The following is a 19,678-nucleotide window of genomic DNA, read 5'->3' on the forward strand; positions in this document are numbered from 1 at the left end:
ACAACCTCTAACATATCAACTTAGTAATGTTGTCTTTACACATAACTAGTATAGATATCTTAAATAAATCTATCTAAAGAAATGACGATAGATATCCACTACAAAATAATTGTAATTTAATTTACTACATCTAAAATTATTTATATTTCATTTATTTCTATTTATTTAGCTTTTTACTAAATTAAGCTTTTTATTTTGATATCTTAAAAAATGGATGATATCTCCAAATATTATAATTTAAACAAATATTTTATGTGGTATTTATTAAATTATTTTTAAAAATATATTCTATTTATAATAAGATTTAAACTTTTGACATGTAGATGGTTGTGAAATTTAACCTAAAAGAATAAAAGTCAACATTAACACACACACACACACACCATCCCACTCCACTCATTTTGCCATTGTAGAATGCCCATCTGCACTAATTAGTGTTTGCACCAATGCTATCAATACTTTTTGTCAAAGATCACCATTGTCTCTAATCACATCAATAGTGATATGACATCATTAACTCCATCTCGTGACAATCAAGTCATATGGACTTGCTGAAAAAATCCTTGTAGAACATTTTTGGTCTTGTATTAGACATCATTAACTCCATCTCTTGCCAATCAAGTCATATGGACTTACTGAAAAATCCTTGTACAACACTTTTGGTCTTGTATAAATAAGTTATTGATAACTCATCAATGTCAATCCTCGTTTAGAACAAGGATATATAACATACAAACACTTTTTGATCAACAAGATTTAATAATAAACCATATGAAAAGACGACATAATTAATTTAATGTGAGCATATATATACACAGCCATATGACTAAAGAACCCCACTACGTGTGCCCTGAATGACATGATGTATATATTCACTGTCTGCTGAATATAAAAAAATTATCAAGAGTATTACTGCACTCTAACTATGAAAATAATTTTTGCATTAATGCCAATCTAAAAGACCAAGTTTAAGTTTCAAGATTGCAGAAGATATCAATGAAAACATCAAATTAACAGACACGATATGAACAAGACAAATGTCATCACATATATACCGAACTGATTGAATACGAATGTCATTATGTTCAAGGACAAATCTGTGTATGTGTTTAAAGTTTTCTCAAGTATACCAAGGATACAAGTACAGATGCAAGAATATACCAACCGATCTACCAATCATATGTGTATTTTCATGTCCACATTTATTCAATACCATTGTGATACCAATCAATCATATATAAGCAGAGATCGATATACCAATAATGAAGCCATTATTTGCAATGACACAAACCATTTTATTGACCTTCCAAATTAATGTCAACAATGACCAAGAGGGACAACACACATGAGGTTAACAATTTTTAAACAGTAAAATTAGCTTGGTCAGAATGTATCTGTCCAAACCTAGCATTGAGATTCAATATCAGAAAACACATGAAAACACATTTTCCCCTGACCAAACCTAGCATTGAGATTCAATATCAGAAAACAAATTTTCCCTTCAGACTCAAGTTCGACAAGCAAGCCTTGACAATTTGCAAATATTTTTATATATTGCAAGAAAGATTTAGCAAGTTGCAATAAAAAATATTTGCAAATTATCAAGTTTTGGTTGTTACATGCATAGAGAGAGAGGGTGTTTTGATCCAAAATTAGCGTTGAGCGTTGAGACTTGATCTTAGAAACTTTTTTTTCTCGTGCCTGACACAGGTTTTGCTAGCAAAACTCAACAATTTGCAATATAAAATATTTGCAAATTGTGAAAGTTTTACTTATATGGAGAGAGAGAGTTGCTAAACTTTGCTTGTCAAAACTATATATATATGTTAATGGTTTTTATTCAATAATTTCAAGTATCAGCCTAGATTTCAAGCTAATTTTCTGATTTACTCAAATTCAACCTATATATATATATACCCAGGCTTTGCCTGCCAAAAGTATATATATGTTCTTAATGGTCTATTTTCAAAACAAACAAGGTAGTTCTATGGATTTTTCACACTTGACCTGGAATCTGAAAGCCTTTTTTTGCTTTGAATTCTTGTTTGCACCAAAACTTCATCACAGACCCAGCAATATATGTATACAACAATGTATTTAATACTCAATTTAAAATGTGTTTGGTTTTGGTGATTTTTTAAAATTTCAAATTGATTTTCTGATTTATTCAAATACAACCAAGTCTGCAAGCTGAGGCAGCAGACTAACCACGCCAAAACTGATTCAGACTTGCTAGGTGTTGCTAAGTCTCAATACTAGGTCAAGCCTTCAATATTTAGAATAGTTGCTTCCTCCTATCATACTGAAAATTTCCTCAAAAATAAAATTTCTAGCAAAAATTAGGGCAAGTTCAACATTAGCTGCCTTCCAACAGTTGAGCGGGGCCTCAAGAAAACCTTCAACCAAAAAGAAGAATATTCAAAGTTTCTAGTATATTGCGGGTCAAGGCACAATTTTTATAACTAGGGCATTTGTGTACCACCAAAAACATAACTGAGCATCAATATTCTCCGTTGAAAAAAGAAGACATATACTCCACCATTTCCACATATAGACAGAACAGAACAGATTATTTGGTCTTGAAACACCACTACAATTTGCATGATTTGAATATGCCTTTGGCAATCCTATTACTAGCACCATTTCAAGGATTTCCAGGGGAAGCTTTCAGCTTGGCTTGACGAATTTGATCCTCGACCTCTAGTTGCTCAATCTTATACAGCTCCTGCATGAGTTGCAATTTCCTAGATTTCCATTCCAGACGCTTTACAATCTCTGTATAACCATTTTCATGACAAGATACATCTTCAAGAACTTTGCTCCCATTTAAAGTGCGGCCAAAAAGCAATTCCTCTCTGTTTGAATGCTTATTCCTGCCTTCTGAAAAGAAAGTCATGTTCTGTGGATCCTGAATACATTCTTCAACAATTTCATCTAGCATGGTGTGAGCTCCATCTAGTGTCTTGCATCTATCTTCAATATTTTCAGTGTCCTTCAGCACATCAAGGTTTTGCATGCCATGGTTAACTGGATCTGAGGATGATGCTTTTGTTTTACCACAAGACACTGAATCTCTAAAAGAAACTGAAGGCAAGGAAAGATCAAATCCATTTAAGACATTGAGATGAGATCGTTCTTCCTTTTGATGTTGGGTTTCCACACCTGTAGATCCATCAGAAGACAATGGCACTTGACAAGGCAGCTCCTTAAGAGTTTGATTCTCTTGATTAATAGCTTTCCTGTGTTCAAGATCTAAGTCAGCTTGTTCATTTGGTCTTTTAAATTTGTCTTTCATGTTTCTTGTGTCCTTCATCCCATCAGGGTTTTCCACATCATCTTTAAATGGAGCTGAAAGTGTTGCTTCTCTCTGACCATTTTGACATAAGACATCTCCAGGAGATATTGTGGGCAAAGAAGGGTTGGCTGTTATCAAAAAATGAGGACTAGATTCTTCTTCCTTGTCTGCAGACACCAACAAGTGACTTGACAGATCCTTAAGTGTCTGGTTGTCTTGATAAACATCAATCCTATTTTCAGGACTATGTTCAGTGGAAGCTCCACTTTGCCCATGAAGCTTTTCAACTTGATTCCCTAAACATAATGCCCAAGATTGTTTGCCATCTGCATAAAAAAGCTGAGTTCCAGAGAGACCTGTTCTATGTTTCTTATCCTTGCTGAATACTTGTTCTAGTACGCTGAAAAGTTCCTCATCATGCTGGCTCAACTCATGGATAAGGCTCCGCTTACTGTTCAAGTATTTGTACTTTGAGCTCCTAAATACTTGAAATAGCTCATATGCCGATGTGTGTTTTCCCATCTCCTCATTAAATTTTCTGTTCAGTTCCTCCCAAAATCCTTCATGTGCTCTGAAAGACATTGCGTCTCTCGCAGATTTCAGACCACCCATGTCACAATTCATATCATCTCGTACAGCATTAGCAATAGAAATTTCATCTTTCGGCTCCAACCCTTCCTTAACACCTCGTTTCATTCTCTTATTACAAGCTAAGGTAGGTAAAGAATCCACATTGTAATTTTCTTTATGAAAACTAATGTCTGAATTCTGTTTTTTCGATTGTTTGCTAGCTTTTGTCAGGGGTTTTACAACTGAAAGCCTTGCCCTCAATTGCATTTCGCCTTCATTTCTACCACTTCGTAAGCAAATCCTTTTGGATCCTTGCCTTGGAGATGTTTCACTAGAGATTTTTGTATTTGGCTTTAGCATACCCTTCATTGTTTTATTTCGATCTCTCAGCTCATAGCCAAAAAGGTCAGGATCATCAGGTGTACATGTGGATTGTGTTGATTTCTTTTCTGTAGACATCTTATTGTCGATAGAAACCTCTTTTCCCTCAGAAATAGGAGAATCATAAAGGCCCACTTTTGGTTCCTCCTTGTGGCTGTACACTTGCTCGAGTATACTCAAGACCTGCTCATCATGCTCACTCAATGTTTTATTTTGCTTTTTGGTCATTAACTTTGCCCTTAAGTTTCTAAACTTTTGTAAAACCTGAAGTGGTGATAGAGACTTTCCCATCTTCTCTCGCAGTGTCTTTGCTACTTCATCCCAAGACTCTTTGTGTGTCTTATAGCATGTTACATTCTTTCCAGAGTTCATAACATTTAAGCCATGACATAAACCATCTCGTAGAATAGAAGCAAAAAGAATTTCATCTATACGACTCCGCTTTGCTCTCTTAATGCTCAAACTCTCATCATCATTTGCTGGGGACTCTTTGGCCGTTTTGCTCATTTCAGATCTCTGTTTTCTCCCATTGCCAAACAACTCCTTAAGTATATTAAAAAGCTCAATCTCATTTGGATCCAACTGTTGCTTCTTGCGTTTTTTACAGTAGTACCACCTTGTCCTCAAAGCATTAAATATGCGATTAACACACTGGGAGGAAATACAATTTCCAGTCTCAGCATTAAATTTCTTTTGAACCTCACTCCAAAATTTTGAATATTTACTAAAAGATAATGCACTTGTTGCAGATTTCACGCCATCAAAGTGACAATTAACACAATCTCGCACGGCAGAAACCAGAGCAATATCCTCTCTCCATCCCCAGTTTCCTCTTTTTCTAGTCCAGTGATAAGACTTTTTCCGTTTTGACTTTGATTTAAAAGAGAAATCATGGTTACAATTACCATCTTCAGGTTCATTCTCCATGAAAATTTTAGATCCATTCCCCACTATAACTTGAGGTTCATTTATCACCACAGCATCAGTCTCATTCATCACTTGCTTGTTAATCTCATACAGATACTCTGCTTCATTTTCAGGCTGTTTATCCAATTCGGTCTCACTATCAGAACTCAAGCTCATCTTTAGAATGAACGACCCATGATCAACTCCATATTTCTGTTCCAGCTCCATCCACAACGCCTGGTTCTAGGTGAACACATTTCCTGCTAGGCAAAACCCACAGGAAATTAAAGCTAATAAAAAATCCATAATTTATAGAAACAAGTATCCACTATGTATTTTCTTTAAAAAAGATATCATTTAGCTGTACATGATTCTTTCTGTCAAATGGACCCTAAAATGCAAAAAGCATCATACATCTGCGAAATGGAACAGGTACAAAATACTAAGAGGAAAATAAATGAATTTCAATGTTTACTGATACAATTCCCATAAAAAAGTACAGATATTAGTTGCAAGATCTTTCACAAACCAAACTCAAGGAAAGACAAAATAAATAGTAGAAAAATCATGAAACTTCAAACAGTATTCAGAAACTAAACAGCAAAATAAGAAATAACAATGTGCCAAGAATCTGCCAAGCTTCTGTAGCATATGGAGTCAGTTGAAGCTGAAAAATTAAAAGCAGCAAATCATACACCTGTGAAATGGAACAAGTAAAAAATCCTAGAGGAAAATAAATGAATTTCAAAGTTTACAGATACAATTCCCAGACAAAAGTACAGATATTAGTTCCAAGATATTTCACAAACCAAACTAAAGGAAAGACAAAATAAATTGCAGAAAAAACATGACACTTCAAACAGTAATCAGAAACTAAACATCAATATAATAAATAACAATTTGCCAAGCTTCTCTAGCATATGAAGTCGGTTGAAGCTGAAACATTAAAAGCAGCAAAAATAGAACCAGTGCACAAAATCAATAAAATAGATGAACTTGAATACTTAATAAAAGTAAATTTTGATGAGGTTGATACGGAATCATGGACAAAAGGTGTAAGATCCTTCAAGAACCAAACTGGAAGAAAGACAAAGTACCTAGTGACAGAAAATGGTATATTCAGCAGTAACCAATTAGAGCAGATGAAGATAGATATATGAAACAAAAATGGATAAACAGATTTAAGTTCTTTGAAGAGCGAAGCTGAAAGAAATACAATGCACATATATAATAACCTTGTACCATCAACAATAAGCAGAAAGAATTAGCACAATGAGAATATTGCTGCTCTTCGTGGAAACTGTTTAGACTATGTAGTCACCATAAGCTCTCAACATTCCCAAAAAAATGAAATAAAAGTGACCAGGAAGAAATAGCAGATGAAAAAATAAAATTCGTGTTCAGCAATCCACAACTCCAGTTGTTGAGAAATTGCATTCTCAATAAGAATCCATGGCAGGAACCCATACCCAAACATGAGCTACAAAAATAAAAAAATTCATTGTTCCCAACGGAAAAGAAATCCCACTGACACTTCTCCTTGTAATCTTTGTAAAGAGTGAGTATTTACTTAAAACAGCATCCCAAGTGAAAGGAAAAAATCTCTGGCACTTAGAGAACCTGTAAAACCATTTGTAGGAAATAACATACATGCCTCTATCTCCATATATAAAACTTCTCCTATGGTTCACTGTTAATCCTGTGAACACACCATAAGTTCTCTAAATTCAACAATCCAAATGCCTCAACCACAAAAAAAACTGAATTTCAACTGAACCCACACGAAAAACCCTATATTCTACGCCCCTGGCTATTGTTGACGAAAAATACTGGCTTCAAAAGAAATGGTTTGCTTCAAGGTTATAGAATTCGGCAACTATTTACATAACAGAACAGCCTGAGAGCAGTAGAATCTGTGTAACATTTCCTGGACATTATCTAGTTGCTCAAATATAGTATTTAGTGTTCCGATTTGTTTATTTGGTTATTGTGTATGTGTGTGTGTCTATAAACCTCTGTGTGTGTGTGTATGTATTTATGTATGTATATAGATGGTGTATATGTGTGTGTGTGTTTATGTATGTAAGAGAATAAATCTCCAGAGTCTGTAATTGTTGTGCTTAGCTTCTAATTTACCGTACTGTACTTTTTATTGCATCAACATTTTGGATCCCACTCCCATGATCCATCATCAGGATGAAGAGAGAGCTTCAGAAGTAAAATGACCAAATTGCAGGCCAAGAAGCATAAAAGGGGGATGGCTAGTGGTGGAGGGGACATAATGGTATAGGGTTCCGAGAATGTGTGAAAAGACTAGAACCCACCGTGAGGCCAATTGAAAATAATAGAAACCAACTAGAAACAGACCAAAGAACAAAGATTGAACTAGAACCAAACTAAAATTAGAATTAAAATTAAAAAGCATGTATCAATTATGCAAATAATGATACAGATATACCTATATACATAGCAGCATTCCACTCATCCAGCATTGACACAGCAAAGTAAAGTGTAAATTGAATTCAATTACTGGGGTTTAAAACTAGAAAGATCAGGAACTTGAAAATTGTTGAAATATTTTCAAAAAATTCAGAAGAGAAGAAACAATCATCATTGTTAGTTCGAGCAAAATATGGTTCACAGATACATTAACAAATGTAAAACATAAATAGAGAGTTCATTCAATGTTGACAGTTTGCAATTACTTTCAAATTCTCAATCAAATAATCTTTGTAACTTAAGAGAACGAAACTACACAACACAACTAAATAATCTTTGTAACTTAAGAGAACAAAACTACACAACACAACTAACTTATAAGGCTCTTCGACTGCAGATTGTAAAGTAGCCCTTGCACCATGCTTCTCATCCCTCGAACTACAGTCTTGATCACCAAATGCCTCATTCAAGATGACTAAATCCTCATCATCAAATTATGGTTTTTCATCAACAATTTGGCGGTGATTCATTCTTATGCTGGAGCCTCTCTTGTCAATATCAATTGGTTCATCATCTTCAACCCTACCTAATGTTGAAGATTGTAGCTGTGATAGATATCTTTATCTCTAATTTTGTAAAATAAAAATATGACCATTTTGGTCATCCTCAGCTTAAGAAGACATTTGTAATACCATTCGAGAAAAATATTATATGTAGAGACATGCGTTATGCGAAGAGGCATGCGTCTGGAAGTATGAAGAGTTTTGTATTTGGAAATTCGAAGAGACTTTCGAGTGTAATATGAAGAGGCTCATTTCAATCTATTTATGTGATTACTTATTAGTATATTGTAAAAATTTAAAAAATCAAGTGAAAGCATTGTACTTGATCATTTTATTATCAATAAAAGAGATATTTTTCTGGTGTGGCTGGGTTTTCCTTTCTAGATTAGAGGGTTTTCCCAGGATATATGTCTTGTGTTGTTTGTACCTTTTTTGTTCTTCTTTATTGTTGTTTTCACTACTTCTGGACAAAAACATGAACACGGTCTTAGAGCCAGGTTAGAAAACATATAAGGAAGTGTTGAAGATGGTAGCAGCAACAGATATCTTCTGTGTATACCTGTTTCATTTTACTTGTTCCCTGATGCTGCTGTCATGTTTTGTGGCCTCTTTTATGTGCAAATAATTACTTTCATGGCTTGCTGCTTGGTATACCTGTGTATCAAGAATTATGTGTTTACCTCAAAGTGTTGTATAAGTGTGTGCTGTGTTAGCTTCCTCTGGTGACGTTCTTTTTATACTAGCCAATTTATACGAGCCAAATAAGACTCTTCATTTGTGGAGAGAGAGAATCCTCTGGTGACGTTATTCATAAGACTCCTCCATGTTAGCTTCCTTTGGTGACATTGTGTTAGCTTCCTCTGGTGACATTCTTTTGATTCAATTATAATTATAACTGCAGACTTTCGGGGTCAATTTATTAATTCCATTAATGGCAGTTGTGTATATGTGTAGTTTGTGAGTTTCTTTTACAGATTTAGAGGTAAAAGTCATGTGCTTTACTTACTGATGCCTTTTTGGTTGAAAGAACTGATAAGATTGGGTATGAAAGTGATGCAGGAGCATCTTGCATTGGAAAATTATTGGAAAAAAAAAAAAAAAAAAAAAAAAATTCTGGAGGAGAGAGAAAAGTGACGAAAATTAGAGGAGAAATAATAAAAAATAAAAAAAGAGGATTTTTATTTTCGAGGTGCATAGGTGGCATAAAATAGAAAAATAAGAAAAATAGTTGTCATTCCATTAATCGAGGTGTGTAGGTGGAAATTCTAGAAGGTTTTGGATAAATCATGTATTTAATATTTGTTGGGTACTTGGTTGTATTTGGGTGGGAATTTAATATTTATTTAAAGATAGTTGTATTTACCTTTTATCCCACATTGGTCGTGTTTGTAATGTCTTGGGTTAGAAGTGCCTATTTAAGCAAGGCTTATTATCATTTGTAATCAAGCTCGAGAAGGAGGAGCTTGAGGAGTAGAAGCTCAAGGGGGAAGCTTGAGGAGTAGAAGCTCAAGGAGAAGCTCGAGGAGTGGAAGCTCAAGGAGAAGCTTGATATCATCTTGTGGGTGTTGTAAGGATCTTCAAGTATAATAAAATTTCTTGTGAAGCATTTTTTTTGGTCTCCATATTGTTGCTTTCTTGATTGTGAGTGGGTAAGGGTGGTGTGGCCCTCTATCAGAAAGAAACACTGTAAAGAGGGTTCTCTTAAAATTTGGAACAGTGCTCTGTGGGTTTTGCTGAAGGTAAATATCTGTGCTTCGTCTTTATTAGTTTTCCTAGTACTGTTCTTCTATCTGTTGTGTATCAAGTGCTGAGATTAATTTACAGTAGGCAAGGTTTGTCTACATCAAGACAGCATCATGACTACCGCAGGATCGATACATCAAGGACTGGGGAAATGGTGCAAATTTCATCAGGGTAAATAACTGTATAGAAACAGAGCATCCTGCCTCAGTTGCCAAAGATGAGGATAAAAAGTACTAGGAGTCGTGGAAGCAAGAATTGAAAACTTGTTTGGGCTGTGCCGATCTGGATGAAAAGCATTTGGATCATGTTTGGAAGTGTATAGACAGGGGATCTGTGGATAACATTAGAATGTTGGTGGTGGATAGAATACAGAATGCGAAGGCAGGGCACCCTGGATTACTCCTGGAGATGGCAGAGGTTGGGTACTTGATATACATGCATGTTATGGGGATCCAAGCTGGTTCAACAGGATTCAATTTGTTCTCAGTGCAGGACATGGATCTCTTCTTCAGTACATCCGTCTACACCTTGCTGGGTTTCAGATTGTTCAGGTCTTTCTTAGATGTATGCAGGGATGAATCTACGGAAATCAATGTCTCCGTTTTTGCTGCAGCGTGCACTCTATTATGAGCAAACTGGTATTCATTTTAAGTCTTTTTGCTGGGATTTTAGTACTTCCTGGATTTCACATCACCGACCATTTGGTGTTATCTCTGCTGGGCCTACATGGAAGTCTATTTGAAAGAGATAAGTGTTCTATGATTATGAAATCTCGTTATTAGTGTATGCTAGGTTGACTTTATGAGCTATTAATCACTCTTGGTTGCAACAGAGAATGGGATGATGAGAGATTATATGCAAAACAATGCAAACTGTATGAGGACGCTGCTTGCAGTCTTCGACTGAATTGATAATGCGGGAAATGATATTAAGAGGGAGGTTGCATCTAATTCTTTCAATGCTTATTAACTGCTAAAGCTCCTTGGTTGGTCAAATTGAAATCAGCTGTCCTACTATGGTGATAGAAGTTATCCCTGCTGAGAGGGAGTCATTCTTATACATGTTACTGTAATGCATTCTTCTTTGGGAGAAGTCTGGGGTGAAAGCTCTTTTTCCACCCTCTTTGAGTAGGTATGGTGGACCGCCCTATGTGAGTCGGTATGGTTGCATCTAATTCTTTCAATGCTAATGTGGCAGTGCAACAACTAAAGCTCACTATCTGGTCAAATTGAAATCAGCTATCCTATTGTGGTGATCAAAGTTGTCCTTGCGAAGAGAGAATCATTCTTATACATGTTATTGTAATGCATTCTTCTCTGGAAGAGATCTGTGGGAAAGCTCTCGTTCCACCCTTTATGAATAGGCATAGTGAAAATGCATTCTCCTCTGGGAGAAGTCTGAGGAGAAAGTCACCGTTCCACCCTCTACGAGTGGGCATAGTGGTAGTCATGTGTGTGACACCATGACTTTAACTTTTATTAACTATGGTAAATTATGTTATGTTGAGATAACATGTCTTATGCAATTAACATCCTTGGTTGCAGCTATGTATGCCTACCATACTAAAGATCTCTCTCTTGCTAAGAGGGAGTGTTGACAATCGTAGTTGCGATAGATATCTTTATTTCTGATTTTATGAAACAAAAATATGACTATTATGATCATCTTCAGTTGAAGAAGACATTTATGATAATATTCAAGAAAATATTATATGTAGAGATGTGTAATGCAAAGAGGCATACGTTTGGAAATATGAAGAGTTTTGTATTGGAAATTAGAAGAGACCTTTGAGTGTAATATGAGAAGTCTCATTTCAATCTATTTATGTGATTGCTTAATGTATTGTAAAAAAATCAAGTGAAAGCATTGTACTTGATCATTTTATTATCAATAAAAGAGCTTTCTTTTTGGTGTGGTTGGGTTTTCCCCTTCTAGATTGAGACGGTTTTGTCATGTGTACCTTGTTCTTCTTTATTGTTGTTTTCACTATTTCTGGGCAAAAACATTAATACCTAATACTTGCAAGTTACAAGGTATAAATTGTTACCTATTGCTCTATGCTAGATAATTAGAAATCCAAATTGATTGAACTTCAAGTTCTTAGAATCTAAAAATGGGAAAATCAGATTAAACATCATCGAATTTCAGTAATATTTAATAGTTAGAAGTTTAAGTTTCTAACCTTCAGTCTGTTTTAGTTAAAAAGGATATCTGGTGAGTGGGTGCCAAGTCATTCATTGATTGTTAGCTCAGGTACTATTTTTTTGGCTATGTTTAAGTGCAATCCAAGATCATAAATCAAAGAACTGCATGCTTGGCCTACTTACTAATTTATTTACATCCACTACAGCAATTTAGTTTCTTTGTCAATCTAGTCCCATTGCTGCTTTCAAAGTACTAATTACAAAAGCAAAATTCATTAATAATTTGTCATGTATTTAATGTTTTCAATATACAAAACAGCACATGCTGATAGTTAATTGAAATTTAATGAACTAATTTTTAATATCTAATTTTAATGTCTTCCTTAAGTTTACAACATTAAAGTCTAAAAAACACATTTGAACCTCTGCAATAAACAGCACATGCTGATACTTAATTGAAAATTATGAATTAAATTTAATATCTCATTTTAATGTCTTCCTTGAGTTTACAACATTAAAGTCTACAAAAGCATTTGCACCTCTGCAATAGCTGCTTGTCCATCATTTGCATTGGGAAAAATTGTTTAAAAATATTTAGATAGGCCTTATGTCACATCTACATCATCTTTGAATGTAACAGTGCATTTGTTGATCCCACTAGAATCAATCTCCCAAGTACCCATTCTCATCATTATGCATCCTGGACCTTATCACCCCATATAAGGTCCAGGATAAAACGGTTAAACAAGCTCTTTTCATCAGTAAAGAATCTCATCAGGTATCACATTTGCATGAATAACATGAAATTAGTGATATATATATCCCCAGCTCTATTGTAAATATAACCCACGGAAGGCTACCAATATCTTGTTAAGTCAAAACAACATGATGTGCAGAATCTCCAAAATAATGTTGATTGTTTCTCCATGACAGATACATTTTCTATGATAAATTGAACCACATAGTGGTCCAAACTTGAACCTCATCCAATAGGGAAAGAAGCATGTGCACTGCCTTAACTCTATCAAATGCAACCACAAATTGGAGAACCAAGTCACTAGTGGATTTCACAAAGAAGTTGATCAACGCACAGTTCTATCAAAGGACCAATTCAACATTATAGAGCAACCAGCCTTTTCCTGCGCCTTATAAACTAATAAGTTTATAATGCTTGCAAGTATGTCCCTAAAATTTTGCAGTCTCTCAATAAATCAACTCTAAGGGTCTCATATGATCCATTTGAAGTCATGATCTGCAATAGCAATGGCATCAATCATTGCTTTCCAATATGGACACCATGACACCATGATAAATTGAACCACATTGTGGTCCAAACTTGAACCTCATCCAACACAGAAAAGAAGGATGTGCACTGCCTTAACTCTATCAAATGCAACCACAAATTGGAGAACCATGCAACTAGTGGATTCCACAAAGAAGATAATCAACACACAGTTCTATCAAAGGACCAATTCAACATTATAGAGCAACCAGCCTTTTCTTGCGCCTTATAAGTCTACAACGCTTGCAAGTATATCTCTAAAATTTTGCAGTCTCCGAACAAACCAACTCTAAGGATCAACATATGATCCCTTTGAAATCATGACCTACAAGAGCAATGGCATCAATCAATGCTTTCCAATATGGACACCATGCAACATTGAATGCAAAGCTGGAAAAATAATAAAAATCAGCTATCGTATTGCTAGCTAGTATTTCTTGCTAGTGCGTGATCATTCTTCTTCCATCGAAGTCTCTTTGCTCGTGGTTCAGCTCAAAGTGTGGTTCAAGATGCAAATGAACATTCACACTGTCCATATCAAGGTTAATAATTTTGTGTGAGATGGTGTAGATGTTGTTGGGTGGATATTTTGCAACCAATAGTTTTGGGTAAAAATCCAGTCACAAAATAGGATGACCAACCACAACGTATGAGACAGAGTCTCTCCTACCTTAAAGGGAAGGCTCCCCCTTCTCACTGTTCCTTGGATCAACTCAAGGTAAGCAAGAAGTTAAAAGATTTTATAAAATGGGTGTTACCAATATCCTTTCTTCTTATCTTTCAAAAAAGAATCCACTTACTCGTGAAGCAAGTAATGGGCAGGGTGAATCTCTAACTACACTTCTATCAAGAGCTGGACACAGTGATACTGATAAACCAATTGCTTCTTTTATTCACTTTTCTCTCAAACTCATCCTATACAATCAAAGTTATGTTTGCACAAATGTGGTAGAGCTTTCTTGCATACAACAAAAGATGATTTTTACAATGAGGGGGCACTCCTTTATATAGGCACGGGAGTTGAGAAAAAGGTGGAGGAAAAAGTGGGAGCAACTCAACCAACTTTGACCTAGTCTAACTAAAAGAGAAATTACAGGGTTACATGCAACTGCACATGCAACTCGCATTACATCTTTTCATGTACATGCAACTCGCATTAAATGTAATTACATTTTTTCATTCAATGCATCCTCTCCAACTACAAACATGAAAGAAGAAGAAGAAGAAAGACGAAAGAGAAGAAACAATCCTAAGGATTGTTCTGAAGGGCCTTGTATTTGACGATGCAATCCCGGATGATCACAGGATCGGAAGTTCCTATACTTTGTATCGCTGGATTCACCTTGATAACCATGGTCATGCGTCTTTTGATAACCTCTAACTCTCCTTGATGAATTGTTCATTGTCATTTAAAAACTTTGACATGTTCAAGCTTTCCTCGCTCAAGTTGTTACGAATTCTCCTTTGTAGATTGGCACATTCTGGATTCTCTGACACTTTGAAAACCTTCTTGACGATGTTCGGATGCAAACTCGAAACAACTTTCCATCAGCACCTTTAACCTTCTTTTTTTTTGAAGTAGAGTGCTTGGCACATGGAAATTCTTTGAAACATGAAAGTGGAACGCATGGGAATGCATGCAAATGAAGATTTTTGACTTGTACGAAGTAACTTGGGCTTTCAAGATGTCATTGCACGGAAAATGGATTACATATAAATGTAACATGTAATGAGGAATGAAAAGTGAGATGACATGCGAATGTGGATGGAGGATGAGCTTACATGTAAGTACGGATGACAGATGAGATGAAATGCGTAATGACACAGGAAGTGGAAAAACATGTATTTGCTTCATGGAGGTGTAAGTGCATATGCAAAGATAGAATGGAATGTGACGATGCTCTTGCATAAATGGAAAGTGGAGTGAAGTGAAACGTGCTCAAATTCTTGGGAAAGAACTTGCAATTTCTCCAAGTGGAGAAAATCGACAAGCAACCACAAAGCACAAAACACAAAAGAAAAAATGTACCTTTAGAAAGTGACTCAAACATACCTAGATGCGATACACTTCAACACTCAAATTCAAAACTAGGACTTGGGAAAAAACCAAAAACATAAAAATAAACAAAAACTTCATTTTTAAAGGAAAAATGCACTTTCCATGGCAAAGATTTTAACAAGTGGCAACCATCAAGCAATAATATGCATGGAAATAGCAAGATAAGCATGAATTGATGAGCAAGTTTGAAAATGTCCACTTACTTGGAGGTTGTGAGCCAAAATAGCAAGTTTTATGGACTTGAAGACCAATTCTTCCTCAAATCCGGATTTTCAAACAACTTTTTGACTTTTTCCGTACATGCATATAATGGTCATTCAATGGTCGAATTTGACTTGAGAAGGCCAAAAATATGGTCTCCAAAGACAAGAGAATGCATTAAAACTCAAAAACGTGATTAAAAAAAAACATGAAACAAAAACGTTTTGGCTTCTAAAGTTGAAAATGTGTATCACAATGTAATGACAAACACTTAAAATGACAAATCAATTCCTCTTTGGGTAAAAACATAAGCCAAGAATGGCGTTTTTTGAAGATTTTTCCAGAAACGCGCCCTTGGAGGGAGTTTGGGAAAACATTTTTTAGCAAGATAAATCCATTTTTGATGTTAGAAAATCCATTGCCAAGCAAAAACGACTGTATTGGAGAAAATCTCATGCAAAACCATCAAGTAAATCTCTCACAATCTCCAAAATCAAGTTCTTAGAGGGCAAAGACATGTTCTTCTTCAAAATCGGACTTTTTGAAGGTCGTTGACATATTAAAACATGTTTTTGGTTAAAACCGAACCTTTTTGGGTCAATTGCATGTTTTAAAATGTGTAAGTCATCAAAATTAGACCTTTTTGGGTCAATTGCATATTTTAAAATGTGTAAGTCATCAAAATCACACCTTTTGGGTGCTATTACACATTTTTAATTACATCTCACTTTTTAGATGCAAAGACATGAAAACTTCACTTTTGATGCAATTATATCAAAAAGGTCCACTGACATGATAACCTTTTGATGTAATGACATAAAAAAGGTCCACTTTTGATAACAAGTTGAACTTTATATGCAAAGACATGTAAAGTGTCCACTTTTGATGGACTTAAAACCATTTATTCAATTTAGTTTCATAGAATTGTTACTAAATGGGACATAAACAATATTAATATATCATATTTAAAATACAATACATAAATATCATTTAAAAAGTAACATTTAAATGAGCATTTGATTTAAAAATAAAAAATTAAATTGAAACTATATAGTTATAGTCACTTTAAGTGAATTAAAAAGTAACTCAACTTAAAATTATAACATAAAGTGCACTATAGTCACTTTAAGTTAAAAATTTAAAAATAAAGTAACTTAAAAACATAACAAAAAATGAATTTAAGTTATATTTATCAAAAAGTGAAAGTCAAATTAGAAATATAGCATCATATTTTTAATTTGTGCTATTGCACCAAAAAGGTCCACTTTTTGGGCACTAAAATGGCCATATCTCTTGATTGACAATTCCGATTGAGCTCTAGGTTAGATCGAATCGAAGGGAAAAGCGAAAGGCATGACATGAGCAATTCCAAAAGACTAAAAATCAACAAAAGCAAACTCAAAAGCAAAGAAAAAGACAATGAAGGCCTCAAAAATCAAGCAATGGCTCGACAGAAAGCAAAATAAAAAACACTTGACGAAAGCTTTCAGTAAAAGGATTCATTATATCAATTGGTGTTGTTTGATTAGTCAATACAAACCAATTAAATAATGAAATAAACTTAGAGGAATGTGAAACTAGTTTGAAAAAGTTTCGTACTCTTACCTACATTTTGTGGAGGACAACAAATGTATCCACATGATTTTGTTTTAGAAGTTCCTACCCATCCAAAGGCCCCACTCCAACATAAGAATCATTAATAATTCTGGCCTTTTAACTTTTCTTTTTAGCAATGCCCCAAGAAACAACAAGGCTTGTAGGAACACATCAACCAACTCTACCTATTCACCACTGACTTTGTTAAATGCCATTTCAACTAGCTAGATACCTCCTATCTTCATTTCCATAAAAATAGCATTTTAGCTTAATGTGAATTGAGCATGGAATTTTAATAGACCCAAGCCAAATATTTCTCTCATAACATTATCAAATTAAATCTTAAGAAAGTGCTTGGGGAACTTTTGCTTACAAGGACTATTTACAATAACCATAGACTTAAAAACAATTTAGTGAATAATAAAGGCTAGGTACATGCAAAAATGAAAGTAAATATTACCAACTTCTGATTGTAACCTTAAAACTCTAAAACCCCAAAAAAGCTTAGGATTAGAGTATAAACTTGAGGTTGAAACAAAATCCGAACCTAATCCTACAGTTATAAAAGATTCTATTGTTAAAACCTTAATAAAATTTTAACATTAAATTTTAGATTTTAAAAAAAAATTCAAAAGCCAAGCCTGAATTAGTTCAAGATTATATCTCAGGGTTAATTTTAAAATTGTGGAACCAGACTTTAAAACTTTGGACTTAATGATTTGAAGTTTAAAACTTTAAAACTTAATGGTTAGGGTTTAAAACTTTAACCATAATATTATAGTTAATAATAAGCCCTAGCTATTACAGTTTGAGCTCTATATTAGAACTTCAAGTTAAGATCTTCAATTCTTAATCTTAACCTAACAAAATTAAACAGCTTGAACTTGGCAAAAAGAAGCCTTTTTGAGTCTTACCACTTTTTTATGTCAACCTGAAGATCAGGCCTCGTGTGGAAAACCAAAGTTAGTGATACCTAAGCTATGCCCCAGTTTGCTCATAACATTAATGATTAATCTATATTCAATATGAGAAATATTGAAAAATGAGGTCCAAGTGAAAAATCTAGACTTTATACGTCAAGAGACAGACCTTCTGAAAAACTAGGGGTAAAACATGTGCCTTATTCTCAGAAACCAGCGGATTTTCCCAAAATAGTCCAAGATATTGTAAAATACGAATGGCCAGATCAAACCAGCAGGACCCCAGTCTCAGGACACAGTTAACCAAGGATTATTCCAGGCTATTGCTGTTGTCGTAACACAAATGCATACTTGAACACATACACATAAGCATACGAAGCACAACCCCATTGTAATCCGTGGATCCTTAAAATTGTGCATGTATTAAATACAGCTATATTGAATGATGGATACTTTTCTTTTTTCTCTGAAATCTACAGGATCTGTACAGAAAATTTCAAATGTTATCTACCAGAGTAAATTGAGTAGTTTATTACTTAATGGAATAGAATATATATTAAACCCTGTGATTTATCACTTCGAGCACGTGTAACCTTAAACAACATAAAATCAACAAAACTACAGAAAATGTATAAAATCCACAAGACGTGTACCTTATGTTATAGATATTGTATCATCAATCATATCAAGCAATTAGTTGGTTGAACTTATAATGTCTTTAAACACCCAATAATTAATTTCACATTGTTATGGACTCGTTACTCCATGTAAAATGTATATTCAAAGGAAACAACAGATCCTGAATCCTTCAAAAGGGTTTAATCAGTTTACAACATATATTCAGAAACACCCTTTAAGAATACCATAAATAAAGCGGAATCCCAGTCCAAAAGCAATCAAATACATAGTAACAAGATGCAAATATTTTTTTTTAGAAACTTTTGCAAAGAAATAAGAATTCTACAATCTACAATCAGTGTGGTTTGTGAGTTTTACCAGGAGAAGCTCCGAAGGATTTTCGCAGCGCCAGCACACGCCCAAATTTGTTAAAAGTCGAAGACAAAAAAAGCAGCAGGTGTAGCTTACAGTGAGGTACTTATGCCAATTGATCCAACGGTCTAAATAATACCGCAAAATCGCCCAATGGGACGAAAGTTGGAGAGAGGACGGGTACGTATTTTATTCTTGTCGGGAGATTTACTATCTACTGGGACTTGTTGGGAACGGACTAATAAAGTTATATGTTTATAGGTTACACTCATTTCGTTTAACAGTAGAAGGGAGGGGGCTATTGCAAAAACTCACATGGCACATCTAAAAAGGCATACAGATTTTATGGTATCATGCATGGGCATTCATGGGTGTGGATCATAACAAAATCCTTGTTTATGACATCTATAAAGGCATCTTGAATATATGTATTCCATACATGGGGTGTGGATTATACAAAAGTTCTTGTTTTTTTTTTTTTTTTTTTATAAGGTCAAGTGGAGAGTTCATGGGAGTTGAAAAAGAGAGAGTTAATCGTTTGATATATGAAGGTTCATATCAAAATAATTGCATGGTTAACCAAGGCAAG

The 19,678-nt window shown here is 34.6% G+C and overlaps 1 protein-coding gene across 1 annotated transcript; it reads right to left on the minus strand.

The window, feature by feature from the left end:
• Nucleotides 1–2,300: 2,300 nt before the first annotated feature.
• Nucleotides 2,301–19,169, minus strand: LOC149564560 (uncharacterized). The gene is made up of 2 exons (XM_089818114.1): nucleotides 19,096–19,169; nucleotides 2,301–5,412 (listed from the first exon to the last, which is right to left on the minus strand). Exon 2 carries the CDS (start codon nucleotides 5,378–5,380, stop codon nucleotides 2,645–2,647), a length of 2,736 nt encoding a protein of 911 aa, XP_089674240.1. The 5' UTR covers nucleotides 5,381–5,412; nucleotides 19,096–19,169; the 3' UTR covers nucleotides 2,301–2,644.
• Between the last annotated feature and the right edge of the window lie 509 nt (nucleotides 19,170–19,678).

Source organism: Cupressus sempervirens, chromosome 3 (assembly GCF_028749045.1).
Source record: "Cupressus sempervirens isolate cs-2001-9-10 chromosome 3, ASM2874904v1, whole genome shotgun sequence".
Classification (NCBI taxonomy): domain Eukaryota; kingdom Viridiplantae; phylum Streptophyta; class Pinopsida; order Cupressales; family Cupressaceae; genus Cupressus; species Cupressus sempervirens.